General features: G+C 37.3%; 1 protein-coding gene across 1 annotated transcript; it reads right to left on the reverse strand.

Moving 5' to 3' along the window:
- Window positions 1–6,012: 6,012 nt before the first annotated feature.
- On the reverse strand, window positions 6,013–24,813 carry LOC124775277 (probable 26S proteasome non-ATPase regulatory subunit 3). Its single transcript, XM_047250115.1, has 2 exons — window positions 24,656–24,813; window positions 6,013–7,681 (listed from the first exon to the last, which is right to left on the reverse strand). Exon 2 carries the CDS (start codon window positions 7,651–7,653, stop codon window positions 6,154–6,156), a length of 1,500 nt encoding a protein of 499 aa, XP_047106071.1. The 5' UTR covers window positions 7,654–7,681; window positions 24,656–24,813; the 3' UTR covers window positions 6,013–6,153.
- Between the last annotated feature and the right edge of the window lie 902 nt (window positions 24,814–25,715).

Below are 25,715 nucleotides of genomic sequence, written 5' to 3' on the forward strand. Positions count from 1 at the left end.
TACTCAAGAATTGGCTGCACTAGTGTTTTATACGTAGTTTTTATAGATGATCTACACTTTACTAGAATTCTGTCAATAAACCAAAGTTGACCAACTGATCTTACATGTTGGTCCCATTTCATATCACTTTGCAGTGTTATGCCTGGATATTTAATCAAAGGGACTGTCAAGTGCCACACCACTAATACTGGATTTGAATTTTATAAGATTGTTCTTCCTAGTTATCTGCATTAATTTCCATTTTTCGACATTCATTGCAAGCTGTGATTCATCATACCACGTAGTATTCTGTCCGAGTAGCACTGTATCCTCCTAGTCAGTCAATGACAACAATTTCCTATATATTACAGCATCATAAGCACAGTCACAGGTTGCTGCTCACCCTATCCAGCAGGTCACTGATGTACGGGTGGCCATAATTAAAGTGGGATTTTCAAAATGCTGGAGACTGCTTGACAATCTTATGCTTGAAAATGGCTTAATGCTGAAATTCTAACTGTAAAATAAAATTCTAACAGTGGAAAGCAAGATGAAGTCACTTAAAAAATGTATTTTTTGCTGATCTTGAGGATCTCATTCCTCACCACAGATTTTATGTGCACTTTTTGTCATTCCCTGAAATGCTTATGATGGCCTCCCTCTGGGTTAAAGAGCTGCCACCACAATCTGTTTTTATTACCTTTAATAATAATATGATGATAAGCCCCCATCACCCAAGACATTGTTTAGTTCTTAGAAGATGGGCTTTCCTTAAAACCTCTGATCTGTGCTCACAAAATTTATTGCATTCACAAGTCCCCTTCTTATTTTATGAATTGTGGTGGGTGCATTAATTAGAGTGATGGATTGGATGTCATGAGATCCATCCAATTGTGGTTGCTGTTTCCCATGTACAAATAAAGAAAATCGGCTGTGCAGTGTACAGTTTGACTTGCTGTGCCCCAATCTAGCTGACTTTCTTTCAGGCATTGCTCTGCCCATGCTTATCAAAACCTTGAAATGGTCATTGGACTTCATATGGAGGCCATCTTACTTCTTAGCCTTTTTTTCCACCCTTACATTTGCATCAAGACTGGAATACTGTGATACATGAAGAGGTGGAGTGGCTAGGTGGTCCCTTCATGCAGAATTTGATATCTGTGCTTGGATCATTGATTCACAACTCAGGATCTCTAAAGTGCAGTTCATGAACTCTTTGCTCAAGCAGTTTTGCTTTTTAACATTGCAATTGCGTGCAACTTTTGGAGTAATAAAGGAAAATATTGATACATCTCCCACCATTGCATGTGCACTTGCAGGTGGAGTGCACACAAAATAACTTGGCCTATACCTGCACAGATGTCATAGTACTGGAAGGGATAATATTGCATAACATGTAAGCTACAGCTAGTGAGTCTGCATATGATTATATGTACGACAAAATGAAAGGGGAAGACTAAAATTTTCAGCACAAGCAAAATCGTTCGACAGTGACTGCAACGTCCACTTTATTTTATTATTTTTTTTGTATACTGTAACAATTTACTTTATTCTGTACATGGTTGTACTGATTTGAAAGTTGTTTTATTCCTGTAGGAGGCAATTAAACCATTAAAAACAATTATGTCTGTCTTCAGCAATGAACCTCTTGTTGTTATGGTGAAACAACATTGGCCTGAGAAGAGGCTCCTTTTCAAAATCTTGCAGCTGCATATGGAAAGCTTCACAAAATAGCATATCCTAATTTTTAGAGGCATTGAAGGAGCTTGGAGTAGTTTTGTATAAAAGAAGAACATTTTGTGATTACGATGAGGTCAAAAGAGAGATGTGGTCACTCTTTATATTAGAGTTACAAATGCCAACAGATTTTTCATATCTGCAGTCAGCTATAAAATGGGACAAAAATACCAATACTTTGCCAAAAGACACCAGCACAGTGTTCACTAACTTCACCCAATTTGGAGCCAATTCATTTGGTTTTAGATTTACGTAGACTACATGTCATAAGTCTGAAGGGATTAACCACATAATATATAATGCTAATTTATACTCTGTACCATTTTACAAGGACTTTTTACAGGTACTATGCATACAGAATTTGTTCATTAAATATGTCCAGTTAAATAATGGTGATGCATTTAATGATGAATATAAACATTACAATAACTCAAACACCAACATTTTCAACAAGAGGGCTCCTTTTGCTTTCCGTATGACATATTAAGAGGTTATTTCAGTATGGTCAATGATTCTACAAATATAGACATTCAAAAATCAGTAGTTTCTCATGACAGTACCAAAAAAGAAACAGTTGCATAAACAAAGATAAACTGAAGCAAAACCAGTTTGACACTACTCTGCCAGAAGGAAATCTCATAAAACAAAAAAGGAGTAAAAAATGTAGCACAGTGAACATTGCTTACTTTGATAGTGACAATGTAAAATTAAGAACATGTGTCCAAGGAAATTGTGTCAGTTGTCAATATTACCCTAGGATTAATTTTTTCCCCTTCTTCACCATACCCTTCCTGGAGTAGTAAACCCTTGGGATGTGTTTGTAACTGTGTTTTCTTTTTCTCCCTTTATCCCCTAGTTTGATACCTAACAATCCAGTAAAGTATGCTTTTTAATAAGAATTTTGCTTCATCATTAGCCAGCTCCAACATAAATTTAATGTCACTCCATGTAACCACAAATGCTTATTGTTAATCACTTTCCCTACACATACAGTGTGTGAAGACTGCCATGCAATAGTATGTCGTGAAGTGAGAGGAACAAGAATACCAGTAGTGTGCAAGTCAACAGCCAAATGAGGCAGACACCTCTTCAGAATGAAGTGAAAGTATCTCCCAGCACTTAGAATGATTGTTTTTCTGGAGATGGGACGAATACTTCGCACAATCTCTAAAAATGTTCATGCAGGGTTTACCCTCTAATGTCCCTATAGACGTATCATTTTTCTGACACACACAGTGGCTAATTATGTAAATGAGATGAATATGGATAATTTATGAGCCATATATAACTTACTTGCTTCAAAATACTGTCACGTCTATGCCACAATCAAGTCCAAATCCAAAGGTAGCAGCATCACTGAAGTTCAACACTTAATACTGAAACCAAGTTTATCACAGACACCAACTTAAAGCCAGAACTGAACTGACCTCCTGGATGGAAAGTGCAGCTATTTATACAAACAAGGTATTTCAAGAACCTACCAGAAATGAAAAATTCTCAAAAACAAATAACTGCTGATGGTCGAGTTCAAGCTGGCACCCCACGGCACATCATCCAGTGATGCTAACTACTACACCACACTGCATGCACCACAGCTTGCAGTAATGGATTAATCTCGTAATCTGATCAACTGCATAATTTTTTTTTTCCTCTCTTTAAGAAAGTTGCAGTCACAATGCCACACTGTATTCTTATCCAGGCAGTTCACATAGTTCCATCTTTGTGTGTGAATAAGGATTTAGTCTTCCTCTAATATTCACTTACTAATCATTTGATTAGGCTCAAGGAGAAACATTAAAATCTATACATACATTAAGGCCCCACACCATGGTTTCTGTCTGTATGTTCGGGCTAATCTCAGGAACTACTGTAGGGATTTTAATGTGGTTTTCACTAATAGACTGAGCAATTCATGAGGAATATTTGTGGGCACAGAAGATAGGCATAAGGTCACCCAACTGTAGTGACAGGCTGGCACAAGGTACCGCTATAGTGATGTTCCATCTTGCATTCATCACTTGTCACCTGGTCAATCCTCCAACACTAGATGTGTGGTGACAAATTGTTCCACAATTGCAATGTAATAACATTCACTAGTGATCGCTTCTCGCTTAAAAACAGGCCCATAATGCCTCTGCTCATATCACAGTCCAAACAGCAACTTTAAAGAGAATACAACAGTTTCGTTTCACACAAATGGGAATTTTCAGAACCCTGAAACTGCCCATTTTATTTATTCAGGGCTCCATTCAAAAGGAAGTGTGTTTCATCTGTGAACCAGATGCACCCAACATCAAATACTTTGTTATCAATCATTGTGAGAATCTGGCTCACATAAGTCAGCCCTCTGTTGCACAGTTTGGACAAATATGTGCCTAGTGACTTTGGATTTTGATTGTAAACATTTAGGCCATGTCTCAGTATTTTCTACAAGATGGAATGCTTCCTATCAATCACCACTGTAGTTCTTCAGTAGGATTTCCTTTGATTTCCAGAAACCATGGCAACACTTTCAGGAGTAACAACAGCTTGCCTGGACGCACCATTCCCTGCTAGATCAACAATTCTGCCTGTCTGTTCAAATTTGGTGAAGAGCTTACAAATAGTTTTCCCATCGGGTTTTTTTGGAACATCAAATCATGTTTGAAAACTGTACCTTGTTGCTGTGAAACTGTTTTCCAACCTGTGGTATCCTAGGACCAGAAGAACATGTTGTTCGTTGCAATGAAAGATTTCAATCTCTTCCTGGAGAGACTATTTGTTCTAATATGAATTCACAGGTGAGTCTAGGGTGCCAAATGTGTAAGCAATATAAGGTAATTTTTTTCTTTTTGAGAGGCTTGGGGAGTAGTTCACCACTCCTTAGTAGTCTCTTCAATTGCTTGCAGTTTGTCGAGTAGTTGGTAGTTTGCAAATGTTTTTCTCATGCCTTCTTAATACGATGTCACATGTGTGTTCTTAGGTCAGTGTCTGTGGTTTCCAGATATGTTTGCCTCCTCCTTCACACGTAACTACCAAGAAATTAAATTTACATTCAACTGCCACACATTTCCCAGGTCAGATGTGAATGTTGATGATAATTTACTGATTGTTAAATGCAGCTTAAAAATAAATTGCAAACATGTAGGAAATTAAGGTGCTGGGCCTGGATAAACCAAAAGAAACAGATTGTTGAGAGTTTCAGAGTGGGAATTAAGCAATGCTGGACTGAAATGGGAATGAAATACAACAGAAGACATGCATAGTTTTGTGAGATGAAATTGAGACAGAGGATACTAGGCAAAAGGATAGGACCTGGTAGAAACCTGTAGATAATATACTAAATACTGTATTCAATTAACGAAAGTAGAAAACAAAAACTCAATAAACGAAGCAGTCTGCCAGGGCTACTGCTGATCAGTTAACAAATTCCTCCTGCTTTAGCCAGTCTGAATTCTATATCGTCTCTACTTCGGCTATTATCATTTTTCTGTAAGTCTGAGGGCTTTTCTTTTCACCAGTGTGTCTATCATGTACATCTGGTGGAATAATTTTGTCACGAGTGGTGCTCCCAATATTTTGGTAATTCTGAGGGTGTGTCATCTACACCAGTGGCTTGTTTAGACTATGGTATCCTCCAGTTTATCTTCATTTACTTCCTCTTTTTGTTTTGTAATATTGTCTTCAGATCTGCTACCCCTGCATAGACCCTCTATATATTTGTTTCTGCTTTCCCCTTGTTGGCTGGTACTGTCTTAGTACTCAGATCTTATTATTATTATATAGCTGCTTCTCTTCCCCATAGTCATGCATGCTTTTAAGGCTGTTCATTTGTTCTATCTGCCGATAGCAAAAAAATTGTACAAATAAAAATATTAACATATTCATCATCTTAAAGCTGTTACGTATTCATTGTCTTAAAGCTGCTGCTCATTTCACTGTAGAGAAAAGGAAGAAACAATTGTTGCTACAAGTGTTTCATCCCTTAAGTTGTGTAACTATTTAGAGTGCAGCTCAATTTTAGTCAATGTTGAAGGGATAAAAACAATTCCTAACCAGGTAACATAAATGGGTGTTTTGTCCAAAAGTAACCAACGATTCTTCGTTTATTATATTTTTACAGCAAGCATGTGATTTCGTGTTCTAATTGCCTCATTTGTGTGTACTAAAAATTTAACACAGAAAACCGTGAAACAAATTAACTTGTCAACCAATATTTTCCAAACTAAACAATACCTACCACAAAAGCAGCATTAGAAGATTGTAAATGATGTGAAGTGACTAAAAATGAAGTACAAAAATAATTTCTTAAATATATTCATTGTTTGTAAGGAAAAGTTTATTTTAATCAATGTAAAATAACTATATAATGCAACTCTGTAGATTAAACAGAGCAGAAAATTTTGTTAAATGAAACAAAACAAACATCTGTTCATTAAAAAAAGATAATTACATAAATTATGGGAAACCATCATCATCTTCTTCAGCCATTTCCTTCGCCAGCTCCATATCTTGTTGTTCTCGTTCCCTCCGTTCTTCTGCAGACTCCAGGTCTTTGCCATATGATTTTGGAGGATAACGCATAGCTTTCACACTTTGATTATGAAGTTCTAGACAAAATGATATACGCTGATGGAAAGCTAATTGAGGTTCTCTTGTACAATAAATATCAGTAGTTTCTTTACTACGCATATAACCTCTTTCACGATCTAATGTGGCCTCAATAACTCCGTCTCTAATAGCCTTTGCGACAATGAACTCCGCGTCCTCTGGTGAATCAAGCCCCAACTTCTTTGCTATGTCTGCTGGAGCAATTCGTGAGTACGATAAGCCCACAGACCTGATTGCTGTCTTGATAACATTGTGCCTCAAACGCAAAATTAGTGTAAATGTATGATCTGCTCTAAATTGTGGACCAAAGTTTTCAAGTACTTCTCCAAAACGTTGAAGATTTCCCATGCGAACTGCCTGAGTAAGCTGGAAATAAGGTGCTAATGACCTCCTTAATGCAGCATGTCTGAAGATCTGTCGTTCTGGAATATCTCCCAAAAGTAATTCAACTGTGACAGCTAACTTTTGGACAGTCTGCCGGAACCCAACTGCTGCATTCTGTGGGGCCTTCCTTAATGCCTGAACAAGATTTTTGTGTGCTGCTGAATATTCTAAACGGGCTGCTTTAATCCTGCCAAGATAATAAAAGAAACGAGCCCATTCATTGTTGCTAGCAGACTCTGGGAAAACTGATTTTGACACCAGTTTGTCAGCTTGGTCATATAAGTTATAATGTAAATAGTTTCTAAGCAGACAGTTTATAAGGACACCTTGTCCTTCATAGTCATTCCGCAAAGTTGCAGTGCGTAGTCTAGAATGAAGAAATCCTCTAATTTTTTCTAACTGATTGGTAAGTTCATAGCTTCGTGAATGATAAAAATAGCACTTGGCAGTTACAAGATCAAGAGTTCTTCTATTCTGTGCTGTCACTTTTTGCATAAGGAGGTCAGAACATGTAACTGCATCTTCATACTTACGTCCATCAATCAACTTCAGAAGGACCAGTAGATGTATGTATGCATCAACCTCAGGCAGTAAAGGAGCAGTTGAACTTTTTCCGCTACGCATTCGCTGGGATGTCGAACCTTCTGTTTCCATTGGCTCCTCCACAAAGTTTAACAATGCATCTTTCTCAGTTGCAGAGTGTGTGTAGAAACCAGTAATAATTCCTCTAAGGACAACAGAATTCAGTTTTCTTCGTGTATTTGGGAGAGATCGCAGTACTCTCAATATAAATCGAGGTTCCTTATTTTGTACCGCCTTTTCAATTTGCCTGGCATGTTCTCTGATATCCTGAATGCTCACAACATCACCATCTTTCTTCGCATCTCCAGCATCTCCCTCACCAGAAGGGCTGTCTGCATTCTTCATTTCAACATCAGCTGACTGTTCTGCCAGAGCCACCATGTTTTTCTTTTATAGTATGTTCAAAAATCTGTAACAAAGATTGGAATTGCTCAAAATCAATATTTCTACTGTCTTGGTATGTTCATCTTAATTGTACAGTGATAGTCATAAATAGGGCCTATTTGACTAAAAATTTAAATTGAAACTTTTCTTTTACATTCAAATAGCACAAATCAAGATTTAATAATATGGCCCAACTGCCCTTTGAGCAAATTATCAACACAGAAATTAAGTTTTACACAAACATTGCTGAATGCAAAACATTTACTTGCACACAATGATTCTCAATGATCGGAGTACTTCGAAATAATGGAATGAAAATCTTCATTCTTGAAATTATGAATTTTCTCGTATTGGACATTCACAGAAATTGTGTGTTAAAAATGAGTTAAAAGGGTTCACCTTCTCGCAAGAACACAATTTCCCTTTTGTTTAATGTCTTCTTGCAAGGAGGCAAATCTTCTTTGAGACATTATTTCTGCAAGCATGGAAATAGCTCAAAATTCAGTTAAGATAAATTACCATTGTTTGTCATTTTTATTTGATGAATGAAGTTAATTTTTTCTTGTGTGTGTGAATAACCTTTGCCAAAACATGTGACTTGACAACGTTCTACACAACATTTTCAGATGGTATTGGGGCATAAACCACCTTAGGAAAAGGATAAAGCAGATTATTAAAATATGTGATACATCCTGAACATCTGTTTTTATATGGAAAACATGTTAAGTGTGCTATATTACTACTTGGGCCCTCCAATAAGACCTCTGGGACAGTGACTGACTGGAGTTGCTGAATCTATAGAAATCAAATGACTTCACAGCTACTGATAGTAGTGAATTTCTGGGTGTTCTGCCACGTTGCTGTTTCCATTTTCTGCACAGGCGCTAAGAGTTTTGCTGTTATGTGTACTCGCTGCCTGGACTCCAACCAGACTGAACTATTGTTCATCTCATATCACTATCGGCACCTTGTTGGAAGTTCAACGTACTGAGGGGTCTACCTTTCTTTTGGCGGCGCTTGTATTACGGATCATCATCTCACCTCAAGAATGAAATGACGTTGTCTCTCAGGATGGATGAAATGTCAACTTCTCTGTTCAATGAGCTATCTAACAAAGATGTTGAGAGGGACATGAGACCAACAACAGTTCAGAGTCTGATTTGAGGCCAGACAGTGAGTACACATAACAGCAAAACTCGCAGAACCTGAAATAAATGGCTGGGTTGGTCGTCAAAATATTGTGAAGAAAATGGACATAACAACAATTTGGCACAAAAACCACAAGCTCACTATTAATCAATCATGACGAGGAAACCTAAAAGTTCCAGTATTGATAGCTTTCTGACTGTTACCAATATGAAAGTAGGCAACAATGTTTTTACAGTGAGTAATTGGAAATCTGAAGTGATATGCAGAATTAACAATTGCAAAATTAAATTTTGTGTATGACAGTTTGAAATCCTCTTATTTATTGCCATTTTAGACGAATTAAGCAATGCTGTCTGCTAAATAAAGTTGGTAGCTACCAGTCAACATATGCTGACTTCTACTGATTCAGTCTGACATATTAATCACTTCACCATAAGTCGGCTTGGAGTGAACAAACAGTTTATGCTAGTGTCATTGTACTATATGATCATCTTTGACTAAGATTAATCTTATTTGCGTGTACCTTTAGTGTTACAGGTTTATGGAGTACATATGTCAGGCATCACTTAAAAATCATCTTTTATGGTCGAGATGGGAATAGAATCTACCGTCTTTGAGGAAGCATAAAACCCTGAGAAACTGATTTTTCATCATCGGCTCTTACCAAGATTAAGAAGTGCTTAAGGCTTTGTTTCCACTGGAGTGCTATATGAAGGGACACTCCTAAAACAGTAAAACACGACGCAGTGCAGAAAAAAAAGGGACAACCACACATCCAACAGTAACTAAAGATAAATTACACGGGGCATGACCACGCAGACTAGCAGAGCAGATATGACACAGGGTCTCTGGGCCCAGAATGCAGCAGGAGCAGTTGAACCAAAAACTATTCAACCCCAAAAGCAGTTCAAAATATTAGGTCTGAGAAGAAAAACAACTTCCTCTGAGGAAATGAATAACTAGTTCAACTGTCCGTAAGTCATCTGCCAACATCAGAGACACCTAATCCTTAAAGCCGTCCTTGGCATGGAGAGCCAGATGGAGGGAGTATTCCACCAAGCTAGGACCTACTGTCTCTAAGATTCCACAACCATAACATGGGGGTTGTTCAGTAAGACCCAAAACTAAAGGTTAATCTATTATGGCCAACATCGATGTGACATAGGATGGTGGGTTCCTTCCGAGGGAAATGGAAGGGTTGGGTTGGGTTAGATTGTGTGGGGGAGTATACTAAACAGTGAAGTCATCGGTATCATCAGATTAGGGAAGGACAGGGAAGGAATTCTGTCGTGCCCTTTCAAAGGAGCCATCCCAGCATTTGCCTAAGCGATTTAGGGAAATCATGGAAAAATTAAATCAGGATGGCCGTGGGATTGAACAGTCTTCATCCTGAATGTGAATCCAGTGTGCTAACCATTGTGCTACCTCCCTCTGTAGGGAAATGGAAGTAGTAGTGCAATACAGCAGTCTTGACCATGCTTAGTTCACCAGTAGTGGGCAGCAGCCCACCAGAAGTTCCATTCTGAGTTAGTAGAGGTCTTATTTACAAATAAAAATCTGCACCTGGGATCATCAAAGCAAATGCTGGGTGAATAATCACTCATCCAGCCAAACAGTCTGTCAGTTCATTCCCTGTGATACCTATACGACTTGGGACCCAGAGAGAGACAATCCAGCAGGTACTTTGACAGGGTAGAGAGAACAACATTAATAAGGAATATTACAGACGGACAAGATTACCATCAATCGATAGACTGGAGGTTGCTCACTGGGTCACTACAAAATAAAACAAGCTGAGGGATGTCTCTCTAAGGGCTCTTAATGACTACTGGTTTTGCCATAACAAAACAGTACGTATTCCTGTCAATGATGGTTGTTCCAACTGGTGGGAGATGTAAAAGCATACCCCATCCTATCCATGCCATGACTGTAATTGACAGCAGCATCTTGATACTCCTGAAGAACTAAGAAGGCAGATGCTGAAAGGTTGGTCATGTGGTTGACAAACTTCATGTCACGGAAATAGATAGATTCTAATTCATGGTCTGCATATAGGTCAAGGAGGCATGCACAACAAGACTACATGCGGAACACAATCTATGGAAAGCGGGGAGGGGGAGGGGGGGAGATTGGCAGAGGCTCCAGCATAGGGTCTTTAAGAGAAATTTCAACTGGGATACCCACCCAACAGAAAGTGTTAGAGGGCAGACAATTCCTGTATGAAAAAATAATTCACTAAGATGGATCATTAGTAAATTGTACAATGATTGTATAAGCCAGCAAGAGTTGATATCACCAGAACTGAAGAGGTAAGATCCCTGCTTCGATATGGAGACCCTCTACAGGACAAGTCCGGATGGCACTGTGACCAGTCATATTCCACAATGATGCTGATGATGGACCGGATACAATGATTTCAAAGCCAAGGGTGCCGCTTCACCATAGACTAGTTGAAACATGACCAGGGACTGGTAAATGCAGAGGAGAGTAATGCGATACACGTGGCAAGGCGGGTTGGGGTGGAAGCAGAGAGCATTATGCTGTCACATGCGGCTGGTGTTCAGTGGCAGCTATGTCATCTTTTTATCATAGAGGAGTTCTAAAAATTGGGATGTGCAACAATGTTTGAGTGCTGGCTACTCAAGTAGAATTCTCTGTCAGGGTGAACTGAGGTACTATGGGAATTGCGCAACTTGCATTTCGCAAGAGACAATTGGAATTAATGGGAAAGTGTCCAAGCAAAGGCTCTTTGGATGGTTCAGTCCAGTGACAGGCAGGAAACATCGAGAAGACCATATATGCTCTAAGAATTTTAACAAAGCTCATTATCTGCTGCCTTGTCTCCAGAAACGATTGTGGGCCCATGGTTCTACCATGTGTAACACTTTGTAACAGATACTTTGAAGCTTCTGTAACAGGCTATATCAAAACTTTGTAGACATACGCCCCAAGGTTGAGAACTATAGGGACCCCACAAATGAAGCAGGGATGCCCTACACACAATTGGCTGGTGTGTAGTGTAAACAAAGCCTGTTATGATGAGAGGACTCAATCTAGTTGAGATAATCACAGTTGCAGGAAACTATACATTAGTGTAAGACACAAATAATTGCTCCCAGGCCCCAGTGGAGACAAAATTCCAGCAATCAACCACAGAAACGTCCATAACAAAGTATCAGAGTCTGCAGTTCTTGCAAAAAGCATTGAAATTTGTATAATATAAGGTTTAGAAACTAGTTATTAACTGAAATTGATAGCAGTACAGTTTTTGGTGTTAAATATGAATCCATATCGAAAGGAAAAGCTACTGAATAACAGAATACGTGTAATAGTCATAGTAGACCTGGCACCCAAATCTAGAGATAGAAATTGAAGTTACACAATACATCCTTAGGACTAAGCTCTGTATCAGGGGTGAGGATACACCTATGAGTGGAGTCGTCCTATTGACCACCAGTTCCACACCAAGATACAACCAAACGCTTTTGAAACAGCCTTACTTCACTAATGGCATAGTCCATATCAATTTAGGCAGACTAGGAAAAAATCTTACTTTCATAGTCTTTGACGTTATTGAATGTGGCCTATGTTAAAATGAAGGACTAAGTAAGGAACACACATTTTCTTGTTTTATATAAAAAAAATTCTGGACCAAGATACAGCCCTCCAAATATGACAATGTGCATACTATTTTGAAGATGCGAATTTTGGAAAAAATTTTAAAATGCTGTATCTCTGGAACAGTTCTAGATATTTTGTTGTTTTTTTTATCGTGAAAGATAACCGATTTATGATTACAAAGAAATCCTCCATTTGGTATTATCTGTCAAAGTTCTTTTACTATAGTGTTCTGATTTTTTATAATCTACGGAATTTCTTTTTTCAAAAATGCCAATCCATAAAATTTTTATTTTTTTCTGTTTATTAATACCATATAGTTCTACATTCCCTGAAAAGGAGAGCTTCCACTTGTAGGTTGAACAGGTTTTATAAACGACTGAAATTTTTGCCACACATCCCCCACCAAACCTGTTTTATTACCACATTGTCACATAATAGGCTCATAAAAATCAAAACCCAGCCTTTTTTAACATAATTTTATTTTTGAAAAATGAGTAAAAGACTCATTTTTCAAGCATTTTAAATGGTTTGAAAATGTATCTGAAAGGCCCAAAGACTTAAAGGTTTCAATTTATACAACTTCTGTGCCCTCTGTTTTGTACTGAAATTAGCCAGTCAATGAACTAAAAATGTGTTCCATTGCTTCAGTATCTTCCTTTGATATAGTTAGATGCCTTCCTGTTGAACCAATAGGAACTGGATCACTTACAATCTTCAAAGCATTGTGAATAGGAACTGGATCACTTACAATCTTCAAAACATTGTGAACAGGAAGTGAGCACTGGTGGTGTTGTTCCAGTCCTTCAGCTGGAAACCTATATCCAGCAGCTGGTCCATGTGGTAGCATAAAGTTCACTACAATTTCGTTTAACTCTTAACTGGTGTCTATAATCTCTGCAATCCACCAGTCGCAGTCATACACACATGCCACAAACATCCCCCTTGTCATGTTGTGAATCTGAATATTATCCTGCTGTTTCTGGTCAAACCAACGGAATTTCTTCTTTCTTGCTCTTTGAAGTGCGTGTAATATGAGTTTGCCCATATTCTGAGTCAAAAAAATGTTAAAATTGCTTATCTTAAAAACTCTTAGATAACATGATGAATTTTTGCAGCAAGTTTGTTTATTATACACATTTGAAGATAAAAATGATACTATTAAAATATATTAATATTTTCTATGAAAAAAAAATTATACGTATTTTTTTCTTTTTTTTTAACGGATGTTTTGTTTTATAAGAATTGCAATATCTAGAGTCTCAGACCTGATAGAATGCTCAAATTTGTTTTAATTTACTCTTAAACATATAGGCTACTTGATAAAACAAAAATAATGATGGCTTTTTAACATATTTATTAATTATAGTAGATTACATTAGAATTATGTACAAAGATAGTGTACTTACGACACTTATGTATAACCCAACTGATTGCTTGAAACATTGAATTTTTTGAGTAATTTTGTCTTTTTAATAAACATTAATGCTGATTCAAACTGTTTTTCCACTTCATCCAAGAGCTTTCAGTTCTTTTGATACAGTCTTTTTTTGAAGTAATACATTCTTCCAGTGCCGCTTGATTGAGGTGCGTCTACTAAACAGGCTATGTGCTCCAAAGGCACTATGCAAGAATCTTCTCTTTCAGGCCAATAAAATGATGCAGCTGGTCCTGAAGGATGTAGAAATAGAATTTCTGCATCTTCTTAATCATTGAATATTATTTTTACCAGTTCAAAGTACCAGTTACCATCATAATTTGCAGCCACATAGCTATTTATGGATGGTTCAACGCAAACCCAATCAGAAGAAGAATGGAAAGAAAAGACTAAGGAGGGTTTTACACTATCTGTAGTCCTTCTAATTTCAAGGTTGTTTGTTGGAAGTGGTTTGAAGTTATGAAAACTTCTTGTTCCAGGAATGGTTCGGGTTGCTGAAAAACGTTTTTCCAGTTTTAACCGTAGCAAATCAGCTTCTTTTTTGTCAATAAAGTGAAAATTAATGTTTTCAATATTTTTTCGCAAAACTTGTACACATCAACTGCTGTCGTTATTTGTTCTTTGTCTGAAAGCTGTAGACTGGCTTTGCTTAAAATTCTTTTAATAGTTCCTCCTAGGCCATCACAAATTGACTTCCCATGACTTGCTGCAAAAAAAAGAGTGTTGAGCCTTCAAATTAAAGTCTCTCAAGTGTTCAGTCAAATTTTTAAAACTGTTTCTATTTTTGTACTGCCCAGCACAACCATTTGTAAAGTAGTGAACTGAGTCAATGTCAGTGTGACGTAATGACAGCCACTTTGTAATTTCTTTTTGAACAAAGTTAACAAAACCAGTGTCATGTTCTTGGTCATCACTAATAAAACAGTGGTTGGAAACAAAAACATTGTTTTCCTCATTTCTTAGGAAAACTCCAACTGGGTGTAGAATACAACCACCTCTATTCCAGTGGTAACTTTGGATCTCATTTTGTATAACAAAGGAATAATTTTCACTGAAATCCATCACAATAATTGCTGTTTTGGGTGGTGGGTCTTCTTTCAATCTTTTAAAGGCTGCTGATTGGGATTTTGCTATAAATGAGTGTGGGGTGAGCTTTTCCAATGACCTAACCAATAAAGAAATGTAGTCTTCAAAACTGATAGACTGTTTGATCATTTCTGCCCCGTCTGACTGATTACAATTTCTTCTTCTAAATCATAATCTTCACTTAGATTTTAGTTAAGTACTCAGTTAGTGCAGTATTTGCAGGACAGCTGTCGCAATGATGTAGCACGCAGCTTTGGTTTTCCGTGTTGCACACAAGCATCTTAATTAGGTCTTGATAAGATTCTTCAATTTTCACAGCATCCAGTAATAGTTTAACATTCTGGTGGATACTGCATACACATACAGTGTGTGTGCCTGCAGCACCAGCAAGGATACACCATTTAGGTCTCAAGAAACAAAATTTTGAAAATCCTACTTCTACCTCGGGATTCTCCCATTTGAAAGAATAATAGTTCTCTCAAGTTACACAAAATGAGTCTTTTTTGCATGTACACATTTTTTTGAACACTTACATAGTCTTTTGTTCCAGGTAGCACTCTGGAACTTTCATCCTTTTCATAAAAATCTGTTACAAGTCTTACTGTATTTTCAGAAAGAATTTTACCTTTTTTTGGACCAGGAGTTTCCAAAATACCCTTTTCAGATTTTAGCTTTCTAGCTTGTCGCACCATGTACTCACTTACATTAAATTCTTTCATCTCTTTATTTCGACTCCAAGAATCTGGAGCCAAGGTCAGAATCTGGATTTTTCTAGACCTCCCAACAGATGAAATCTTCTCTTTCATAAGAGAAATCATTACATCAAAATCCTTTGCTTTCTCAGCCACACTTGTACCTTCTTCGTCATCATCAGAACTTGGTGCATCATATTTTAATGCTTTTGAAACCACCTTTTTTGCAGTCTTTTCAATACTGCTAGCCTTCTTTTTAAAATAAGACCCTTTATTTTGTTCTGACAAGCCATGAAGCTTTATCGGTGTTAGACCTAAATTATCAAGAGCAATGTTTGTTTGTACGAGGGATTCATTTCTGGATTCCAATGATTCTAATCAACAATGACTTCATCATCTGTTTCACTTTCATTGACTTCAACTCTTAATTTTTCCTCACAAAAGTTACGGCATGTTGAGCAAAGCTTTTGTCCAGGTTTTATGCTAATATTTTTTGTCAGTAATTGTTTTGAAAGATCCAAGCCTACACTTCTCAACGATTTTTTGATGGGCTTTGTGTTTTTTTAGTGGGTTACACATGTTGTTTGATACTTTTCAAAAACATTTAAAAAGTAGTAGCTGTGGTGTGAACATATATTCTTAAATTCACACAGATTAATTCCAGATCGTAAGTGGATCAAATCTTTTTCTTCCTCACTCAATTTAGATACCAGTTGTAACTTTTTTGAAGGTGTGTAGGTTGTTTGGAAACAGTCAGATCTTTTAAATAACCCTACGCTACAGGTTTGAATATCTGACATACTGATTTCACTTTTGGTCTGATTACTGTTCTGGTTACTTTTATAGGATATTGGAAAAGAATCTCTGTAAACTAAGTAACAGTACTTACTGAAAGTTTGAATAAACTTAATAAGATACTATCCAAGCACTATTTAACACTGTAATAATTTTTTACTTCAAAACACATGAGTAACAAAACAAAATCCAAGCGTACATTGTTACTCCAAGAAGACAAAAACTTATTTTCGGTGTCTAAGTCACTTCGTACTTTTTATTTTTTAAATATAATTATTATTATTTTAAAAATTAGATAACTATTAAAAAGGTTAAAAAGCCAACATAATTTTTCTTTTATCTAATAGCCTATACAATTAAGAGTATTTTAAAACAAATTTGAGCTTTCTATCAGGTCTGAGACTCTAGATATTGCAGTTTTTGTAAAACTAAACATCCGTTAGCCAAAAAAAAAAAACTTGTAAATTTTTTTTCATTTGGAAGATTTTAATATATCTTTATGGTAATTTTTTTAACATTTAGATATAATACACAAACTTATTCCAAAATTTCATACTGATATCTTGAGTATTCTTTAATATACAAATTTTTTTAGTTGTGAGGACACGTTTAAGTTACGATTTCCGACTGCTGAAACAACGCCAAATCTAAAAACTTTAGAAATTTATTAAAAAAAAAAAAAAAAACTACAAGAGAGAGAGCAAAAAAAAATTTACAAGTGCTTCCAGGATGATAAAAGAAGTAATTGTACCAAGTTTCATCAAAATCTGACATGGTTGGTGTCAAGGCCTGGGTGACTTGACATGGAATGACCCCGCAGTATACACTTAAACAGACATCTCTAGGTGGGTGTGGAACTACCCACTTTCGTTGTAATGCATAAAATTTTGATCTTCCAATATGTGGAGTTGTATAGTTGCTCTTACAAATGGCAAAAGTTTCTTTAATACAGCGAGTCAAGTACCTCTTCACTTTCACAACTTTTTGACCATCAACTATTACAGTTATAGTGTCTTTTTTGTTGGCACTCTGGCGAGAACAGTCCCATTTATCTGCCAGATAAAATGACTGCACTATTTCAACTTGAGCTGCTCCTACAGGATGACCATAGTAGGGATCTGGTCTTCCAAAGCCTCCTTTTACAGACCTCACATTTCTTGATTTGTCTACCATGAACTTTGATACTGATGGAACATGGTTCAAAATTGTTTTCTTTGAAAACATCTCTGGAATAATAGTTAAAACTTGCACCTTTTCACTGTAGGATGCACAATATTAGACAGCTGAATTGGTATTTGTGAAAAATTCCTGGCAAGAGGTGCAGGATTGCTTTGGTTCACTTTCTTCTGAAGATGGAATTTCTACTTGGAATATGGTGGTTAGTTTTGCTGTAGTGTATTTATCCATAGCTCTAGTAATTTCTCTGCGCTTTCTTGGATGCACAGAGCTTATGACTCGACTTCACTGATCACAGTTTCTTAACAGGACTAACACCTACCTCCGTAGTTGACTGATTCAGGGTATTTAATTCTTCCCCTATTGATGCAAAATCTGTGCATTGTGAGGCTTCACCTTCTTCAGATACTATCATTTTAGTTATTCTGCCAAAACATTTAGAACACAAGAAATCGTCACTGGAAACACCTTCACTTTGAAACAGGGTCTTCGAATGAGAACAGTTATTCCCAACCTGAACAAAGTGTTTTTTTGTTTGTCTTATACATAACTCTTTTTTGGATATGCAAAAAGTCAGCATACTTCACTCTCCTGTGGCCCCAGTTAAAAAACATTTCAAACAGTCCTTTTCAGAAAACACACTGCAATTGTGTCACCTCGCAAACACACAGAACTCACTGGGTGGTCTCAGATTTCTTAGAAGCCTCTTCAAGTAAACACATTAATGCTGAACAACTACAAGACAGAAACCTGCAATTAACAACCACGACAAAGAAACTGAAAAGAAATAACTGCAACAAAAAAGTGATAAAAAAAACAACTGCAACAATGACAATAGAAATAAACATTGTAACAAAGGAATTAATTTAAAAAACTTCAGTGAAGACATGCGTTTAGATTTTTAAAAAAATAAATCCTGTCCAACTTAAAAGTGGAAGCTCTCCTTTACAGAGAATGTAGTACTACGTGCTACTAATCAACAGAAAAATTTTAACTTTTCTGGATTGGCACTTTTGAAAAAAATTCTCTCTGTAAATTATAAAAAAATTCAAAAGGTGACAGTAAAAGAACTTTGACAATATGTCCATACGGAAAATGATATTGCAATCATAAAGCATTTATCTTTCAAATAATAATAATAATAAAAATATCGGGTCTAGTGCAGCAGGGGATACAACCCGTCGGCTTTGGACAATGACGTCACAAGTTGCCAGATAGCAGTTTACCATTTTCGCTTTTGCTGTTATGTTTCAGTTTCGTTTTTTTACTGATTGCTTCATAAAGTGGATCTGTTTATTCTATCTCGTGAGATTTTTTTTAAAAAAGCCAAAAACCACTTATCAGCCACTGAAGGGAGCTACAACACTAAGAAGAATCGCTTCGCGATTGGCGACTTGTGACGTCAATGTCCAAAGCCGACGGGTTGTATCCCCTGCTGCACTAGTCCCAAAATATCTAGAACTGTTACAGAGATACAGCATTTTAAAATTTTTTTTCCAAAATTTGCATCTTCAAAACGGTGTTCACAGTGTCACCTTTGGAGGCCTTTATCCTGGGGCAAGAATTTTTTTTGGAGGGGGAAGGGGGAGGGGGAATGTATGTTTTTCTTACTTACTCCTGAATTTTAACATATGTTAAATTCAATAACATCCAAGACTATGAAGGTAAATGCCCTGCCAGAAGTGATATGGATTATGCCTATACATATGCTCCCCAATCATATTATCATGACTGGAGGAGACTTGAATCATCCAGCAATCACTTGTGATTTTAAGTGTTGGGCATGACAAGACATACAAAATAATAGTAAATTTTTTTTGTGAATTGCAGTTAAGCACACTTACAATGTATCACATCTGTTTCAATGGTGATGCTGTTGCTGTTAATTGGGAATGAAGGGAAGTTGTTGTTGTTTGTTGTGGTCTTCAGTCCTGAGACTGGTTTGATGCAGCTCTCCATGCTACTCTATCCTGTGCAAGCTTTTTCATCTCCCAGTACCTACTGCAACCTACATCCTTCTGAATCTGCTTAGTGTATTCATCTCTTGGTCTCCCTCTACGATTTTTACCCTCCACGCTGCCCTCCAATACTAAATTGGTGATCCCTTGATGCCTCAGAACATGTCCTACCAACCGATCCCTTCTTCTGGTCAAGTTGTGCCACAAACTTCTCTTCTCCCCAATCCTATTCAATACTTCTTCATTAGTTATGTGATCTACCCATCTAATCTTCAGCATTCTTCTGTAGCACCACATTTCGAAAGCTTCTATTCTCTTCTTGTCCAAACTATTTATCGTCCATGTTTCACTTCCATACATGGCTACACTCCATACGAATACTTTCAGAAATGACTTCCTGACACTTAAATCAATACTGGATGTTAACAAATTTCTCTCCTTCAGAAACGCTTTCCTTGCCATTGCCAGCCTACATTTTATATCCTCTCTACTTCGACCATCATCAGTTATTTTGCTCCCCAAATAGCAAAACTCCTTTACTACTTTAAGTGTCTCATTTCCTAATCTAATTCCCTCAGCATCACCCGACTTAATTAGACTACATTCCATTATCCTTGTTTTGCTTTTGTTGATGTTCATCTTATATCCTCCTTTCAAGACACTGTCCATTCCGTTCAACTGCTCTTGCAAGTCCTTTGCTGTCTCTGACAGAATTACAATGTCATCGGCGAACCTCAAAGTTTTTATTTCTTCTCCATGAATTTTAATACCTACTCCGAATTTTTCTTTTGTTTCCTTTACTGCTTGCTCAATATACAGATTGAACAACATCGGGGAGAGGCTACAACCCTGTCTTACTCCCTTCCCAACCACTGCTTCACTTTCATGTCCCTCGACTCTTATAACTGCCATCTGGTTTCTGTACAAATTGTAAATAGCCTTTCGCTCCCTGTATTTTACCCCTGCCACCTTTAGAATTTGAAAGAGAGTATTCCAGTCAACATTGTCAAAAGCTTTCTCTAAGTCTACAAATGCTAGAAACGTAGGTTTGCCTTTCCTTAATCTTTCTTCTAAGATAAGTCGTAAGGTCAGTATTGCCTCACGTGTTCCAGTGTTTCTACGGAATCCAAACTGATCTTCCCCGAGGTTGGCTTCTACTAGTTTTTCCATTCGTCTGTAAAGAACTCGTGTTAGTATTTTTGCAGCTGTGACTTATTAAGCTGATAGTTCGGTAATTTTCACATCTGTCAACACCTGCTTTCTTTGGGATTGGAATTATTATATTCTTCTTGAAGTCTGAGGGTATTTCGCCTGTTTCATACATCTTGCTCACCAGATGGTAGAGTTTTGTCAGGACTGGCTCTCCCAAGGCCGTCAGTAGTTCCAATGGAATATTGTCTACTCCGGGGGCCTTGTTTCGACTCAGGTCTTTCAGTGCTCTGTCGAACTCTTCACACAGTATCATATCTCCCATTTCATCTTCATCTACATCCTCTTCCATTTCCATAATATTGTCCTCAAGTACATCGCTCTTGTATAGACCCTCTATATACTCCTTCCACCTTTCTGCTTTCCCTTCTTTGCTTAGAACTGGGTTTCCATCTGAGCTCTTGATATTCATACAAGTCGTTCTCTTATCTCCAAAGGTCTCTTTAATTTTCCTGTAGGCGGTATCTATCTTACCCCTAGTGAGATAGGCCTCTACATCCTTACATTTGTCCTCTAGCCATCCCTGCTTAGCCATTTTGCACTTCCTGTCGATCTCATTTTTGAGACGTTTGTATTCCTTTTTGCCTGTTTCACTTACTGCATTTTTATATTTTCTCCTTTCATCAATTAAATTCAATATTTCTTCTGTTACCCAAGGATTTCTACTAGCCCTCGTCTTTTTACCAACTTGATCCTCTGCTGCCTTCACTACTTCATCCCTCAAAGCTATCCATTCTTCTTCTACTGTATTTATTTCCCCCATTCCTGTCAATTGCTCCCTTATGCTCTCCCTGAATCTCTGTACAACCTCTGGTTCTTTTAGTTTATCCAGGTCCCATCTCCGTAAATTCCCACCTTTTTGCAGTTTCTTCAGTTTTAATCTACAGGTCATAACCAATAGATTGTGGTCAGAGTCCACATCTGCCCCCTGGAAATGTCTTACAATTTAAAACCTGGTTCCTAAATCTCTGTCTTACCATTATATAATCTATCTGAAACCTTTTAGTATGGGGAAGTAAAAACGACAAATTGTGTGTTGGTTGCGAACAGCCAATTGGAATGTTTATCTGTAACTTCATATGGTTCATAAATAAATTTAGCTAGTAGTTTGTTCCATTAGGTTGGAATTTAACCACATGATCAGAATTTTTGGCAATATCGGAAATAAGAACAAGTGATTACTGTTATGATGAACGTATATCTCAGGTTAACCTACACATTACTTTATGACGACAGTCTATTTTCATGCTGGCTTCATCAACTCACAATCAGATGACCACATTTCAACCTTGGTCTCTGGCTACACTACAGATCAGTCTATCGGCAAGTCTAGTTTTCTTCTGGCTCATATTTTCTGCCAAAAGAAATCAGATTCAGTGATTCTTCTTGGGTACCAAATTCTGTCATCTGATTGGCTATGACCAAAGGAAACAAACTGCCAACAACAATATGCAGCGGAAGAGCCTGTTAATTCTAAGTGCATTTTAGCCGACCTGACCTCTGATGACATTAATACAGAGTGAAAAAGAGGAAACAGAACTTTTATTTATGGGCAGGAAATTTTAGAGGAAATCTGGCTCTAGTTGATAGATATGTATCTAGCAGGACATTTCATAATTTGGGGTCCCTGCAAGTCTACAGTCTCTCTGAATAAGCTTCTGAACAGTGGCTATTGCACAATAAATGTAAAAGTATGCAACTATCATTAGAGAGATGTTGAATGAAATAAACTTGAGTGTGAGAAGAACATGGTGAAGTCCTCAATGACTACCAACGCAGAATCTTATCAAAAGCTCTCTCACAAAACATGGAGAAATGGTTGACATATATGTAAATGCTGTCAGTGGCCAAATGCTCACAAAAACAGATAACTTGTTTAAATGTTCATAAATTTAAAATTGCACAGTTCATAAAATTCAAAAACAGTGTCTTATGACTATAATTTAAATGAAACAAAATTAAGTAAAGGTTTTGCACACAAATGTAGCATTTCCCGGTGCTTTTTAGCACAACAAAGTGCACTGAAAATAATGCATCTGGGGGAGATCTTTAATTTGGTGTATCACAAACTGCATGTATGTCAGGCTTAAACCTCACTTGTCGTTTGCAAGTGTTTCAGCGACTGTTTGTTGCATTTAAGCACAATCTCAGTTCCAAAGTAAAGGAGGTGAGTGTATGCCAAATTGAATCTCTCAAACTGTATCATCAGTTATGCCCAGGTAGTTCATTCATTGATTTAAAGCTGCAAAATCCGTTTGTCTATGATTCCCAGCTCAGCACCCACTTTTAACTTGTGACACACTGTTCATCATTTTCTGTTAGGCTACACTAAAATGTATTATTCTAATTTTTGTTCACTGTGTAACTTTGAGCTGTCACATTTGTTGTTGGCTGATTATGGTTTGCTTTGCTGAAATGTCATTGTTTAGTCGGTACGCCACGATCTTTGTTTGCTGCCCAAATCAATGCCAACTACAAGAAACATGTCAGAAAAACAAATCAGGGAATACTCATGTATTTTGCACAAGATTTTTACTTATTTACAATAGTTACTATTCTACTGCAGGTTGCTTCATCAAAACACAAAGTGTCTACAATATTTACCAATATTAGGCCTAGTTAACCTATAAACAGAAATTACATAATATCCACATTTCGTAATATTATTACTATCACATACTTTGATCAATTCTGCCAAAAAAAAAGTCAGTTGCATTTTTAGACTTGGCGATCATTTCTACATCTCTTACTATACTGTGTAAATCACTGTGAACTTTGTGGCACAGTGCGCTTATCATTGTTCTGGTTATTAGGGTTTCTTTGCATTACACTTAAGTATGAATTGCGGAAAGAACGATTGCCTCAGTGTGACTATGCAACTATTAAGTCTAATATTGTCTTCAAGTCCCCTATGGGAATGAAATGTACAAACTGTGATATTTTCCTAGATTCCTCACTCATTACTGGTTCTGGAAAATTTGTATGTAGGTCTTCAAGCGCCTGTAGGTTCGAGTTTCTCGACCGTCCACTGGTGCTTGCCTGTGAGTTAGACAAATCACTCACTACTTGTGTTGCCCCTATTTATGTATGTTCAGCACTCTGCAGTTAGTCCCGTTTTGTATGGTTCTCCCACACTTGGGATATTCTAGAATGAGTTGCGAAAGTACGGTCTATTTTCCGCGTAATATGCTTTGTACACCGACACAATTTTCACGTATCCTGCCAGCGAACTGAAGTCTCTCACCTTCTTTACCTACAACTAACCACTCAACTTCGTATCACAACAAATCGTTACACTACGGTATTTTTTGTTGGTTTTCGCATAAATAGCTATAATGACGCATTATGAAATTAAAAAAAAATAGTTTCCGTGATACACCGCATTAAATATCTGTCCGAAATGTGACATTTCATGTATGGTTTGTTGTGCTACGATGGCGTATAAAACGATTCAACGGCTATCTTCAAAGCAGAACACTGTAATGAAGAATATAATTATTTTTGAAAACATATACCCGCGATCCAATAATAATTTAACTAACGTTCCCTTCTCGAACAAGATTTAAGCTTTAAAACGTTTTGTTACTACACGAAACCTCCGCGATTCAAAATGAAGCTTCCAAATATTTCTTACCAACACATCAACTGTAACGAAGTCTAAACTCAATCATGATAAGAGGCTTTCAAACGTAAACATTCCTTGCAAGAGCTTTAGACACACAAACAAATATAAGCAGAGCATTATTTACATCTCCTTTTTCATAAAATCACTGTTGCAATGTAGACAAGTCATTCCTAAAATTAAATGATTTAGAAATTTAACAGGCTGCTCTCGGTTGCATTTCATACATTTCACACATATTGGAAAAAGCACTCACACGATGTAGTTTGAAGCGTAAAACCTATTCTCCCGCGAGGCAGGGAACCTGCGGGATATCCCTGACAAAGCTGTCGTACGAGACGCAAATTTTACACTTCCATGCAAACAATCACAACTTGCTTCGTAAGCTTCATCAGAGATGTTACTGCTTGATCAAGAATATCTTCGAAACAAAGATGAGATCAACGCACAGACCACAGATAAAATAGACTGCGCATGACGATACTTAAGGCCCGTCCACACGTTACGATCTGTCTGCGCAAATGTCTGCGCACATCACATCTGCGCAGACAGATCGTTGCGTGTGGACAGAAGATTTGCACCAACCTGAGGTGTGTGCAAACCTGGAAGTTGGAGTTGGAGGTTTGAGCGAAACCTCTCAAATCTGTGGGTTCAAACCACATCTGCGCAGACAAGTTGGAGCGTGTGGACAGGAGATCGCCGCAAATCTGGCGCGAAACAGCTGTTTGCTCAGTCTAGTGTTTGCGTGCACAGGGCATTAAATTGTCTGATACTCGTCAGTGTTCTCAAGAGTTTGTAAGTGAATTCGTTGAAATATGTAGAAACCACCCATGTTTGTGGAAGATTAAAAGTAAAGAATATAGTGACCGAGACAAAAAGACTGCAGCATACAATGCTCTAATTGAGTTATCCAAAGTTCAGAAATCTAGATCTGGTGTAGGAATAGATCAAGTATACCAGCCAACGTTATGGTATTTTGATCTGCTTGGCTTTCTTAGTGATCAAGAAACGCCAAGACCAAGCAGGAGTACAATTGAAGATGAAATTGGAGTGTCAATGTTACCGCCAGCCGTTCATGAGGAGAAATTGCCCTTCTCATACAAGTATTTTTCTCATAATATGAAGGGTTACAAGCTTTAAGAGATAATTATAAGTTTCGACATCCATCCGCAAATAATTTCGCCAGTCGTTAGGTTCGTCCTGCAACTCTCTCAGTAAATTTACGTGAGAAAACTGCTTTCGCTTTAGCAGCCACTGTCTACACCATTTTGCCCGCTTTCTCTGTTTCCTGCGCTTGGTCTGAATGTTTTTTTGCA

Source organism: Schistocerca piceifrons, chromosome 2 (genome assembly GCF_021461385.2).
Source record: "Schistocerca piceifrons isolate TAMUIC-IGC-003096 chromosome 2, iqSchPice1.1, whole genome shotgun sequence".
Taxonomy (NCBI): Eukaryota; Metazoa; Arthropoda; class Insecta; order Orthoptera; family Acrididae; genus Schistocerca; species Schistocerca piceifrons.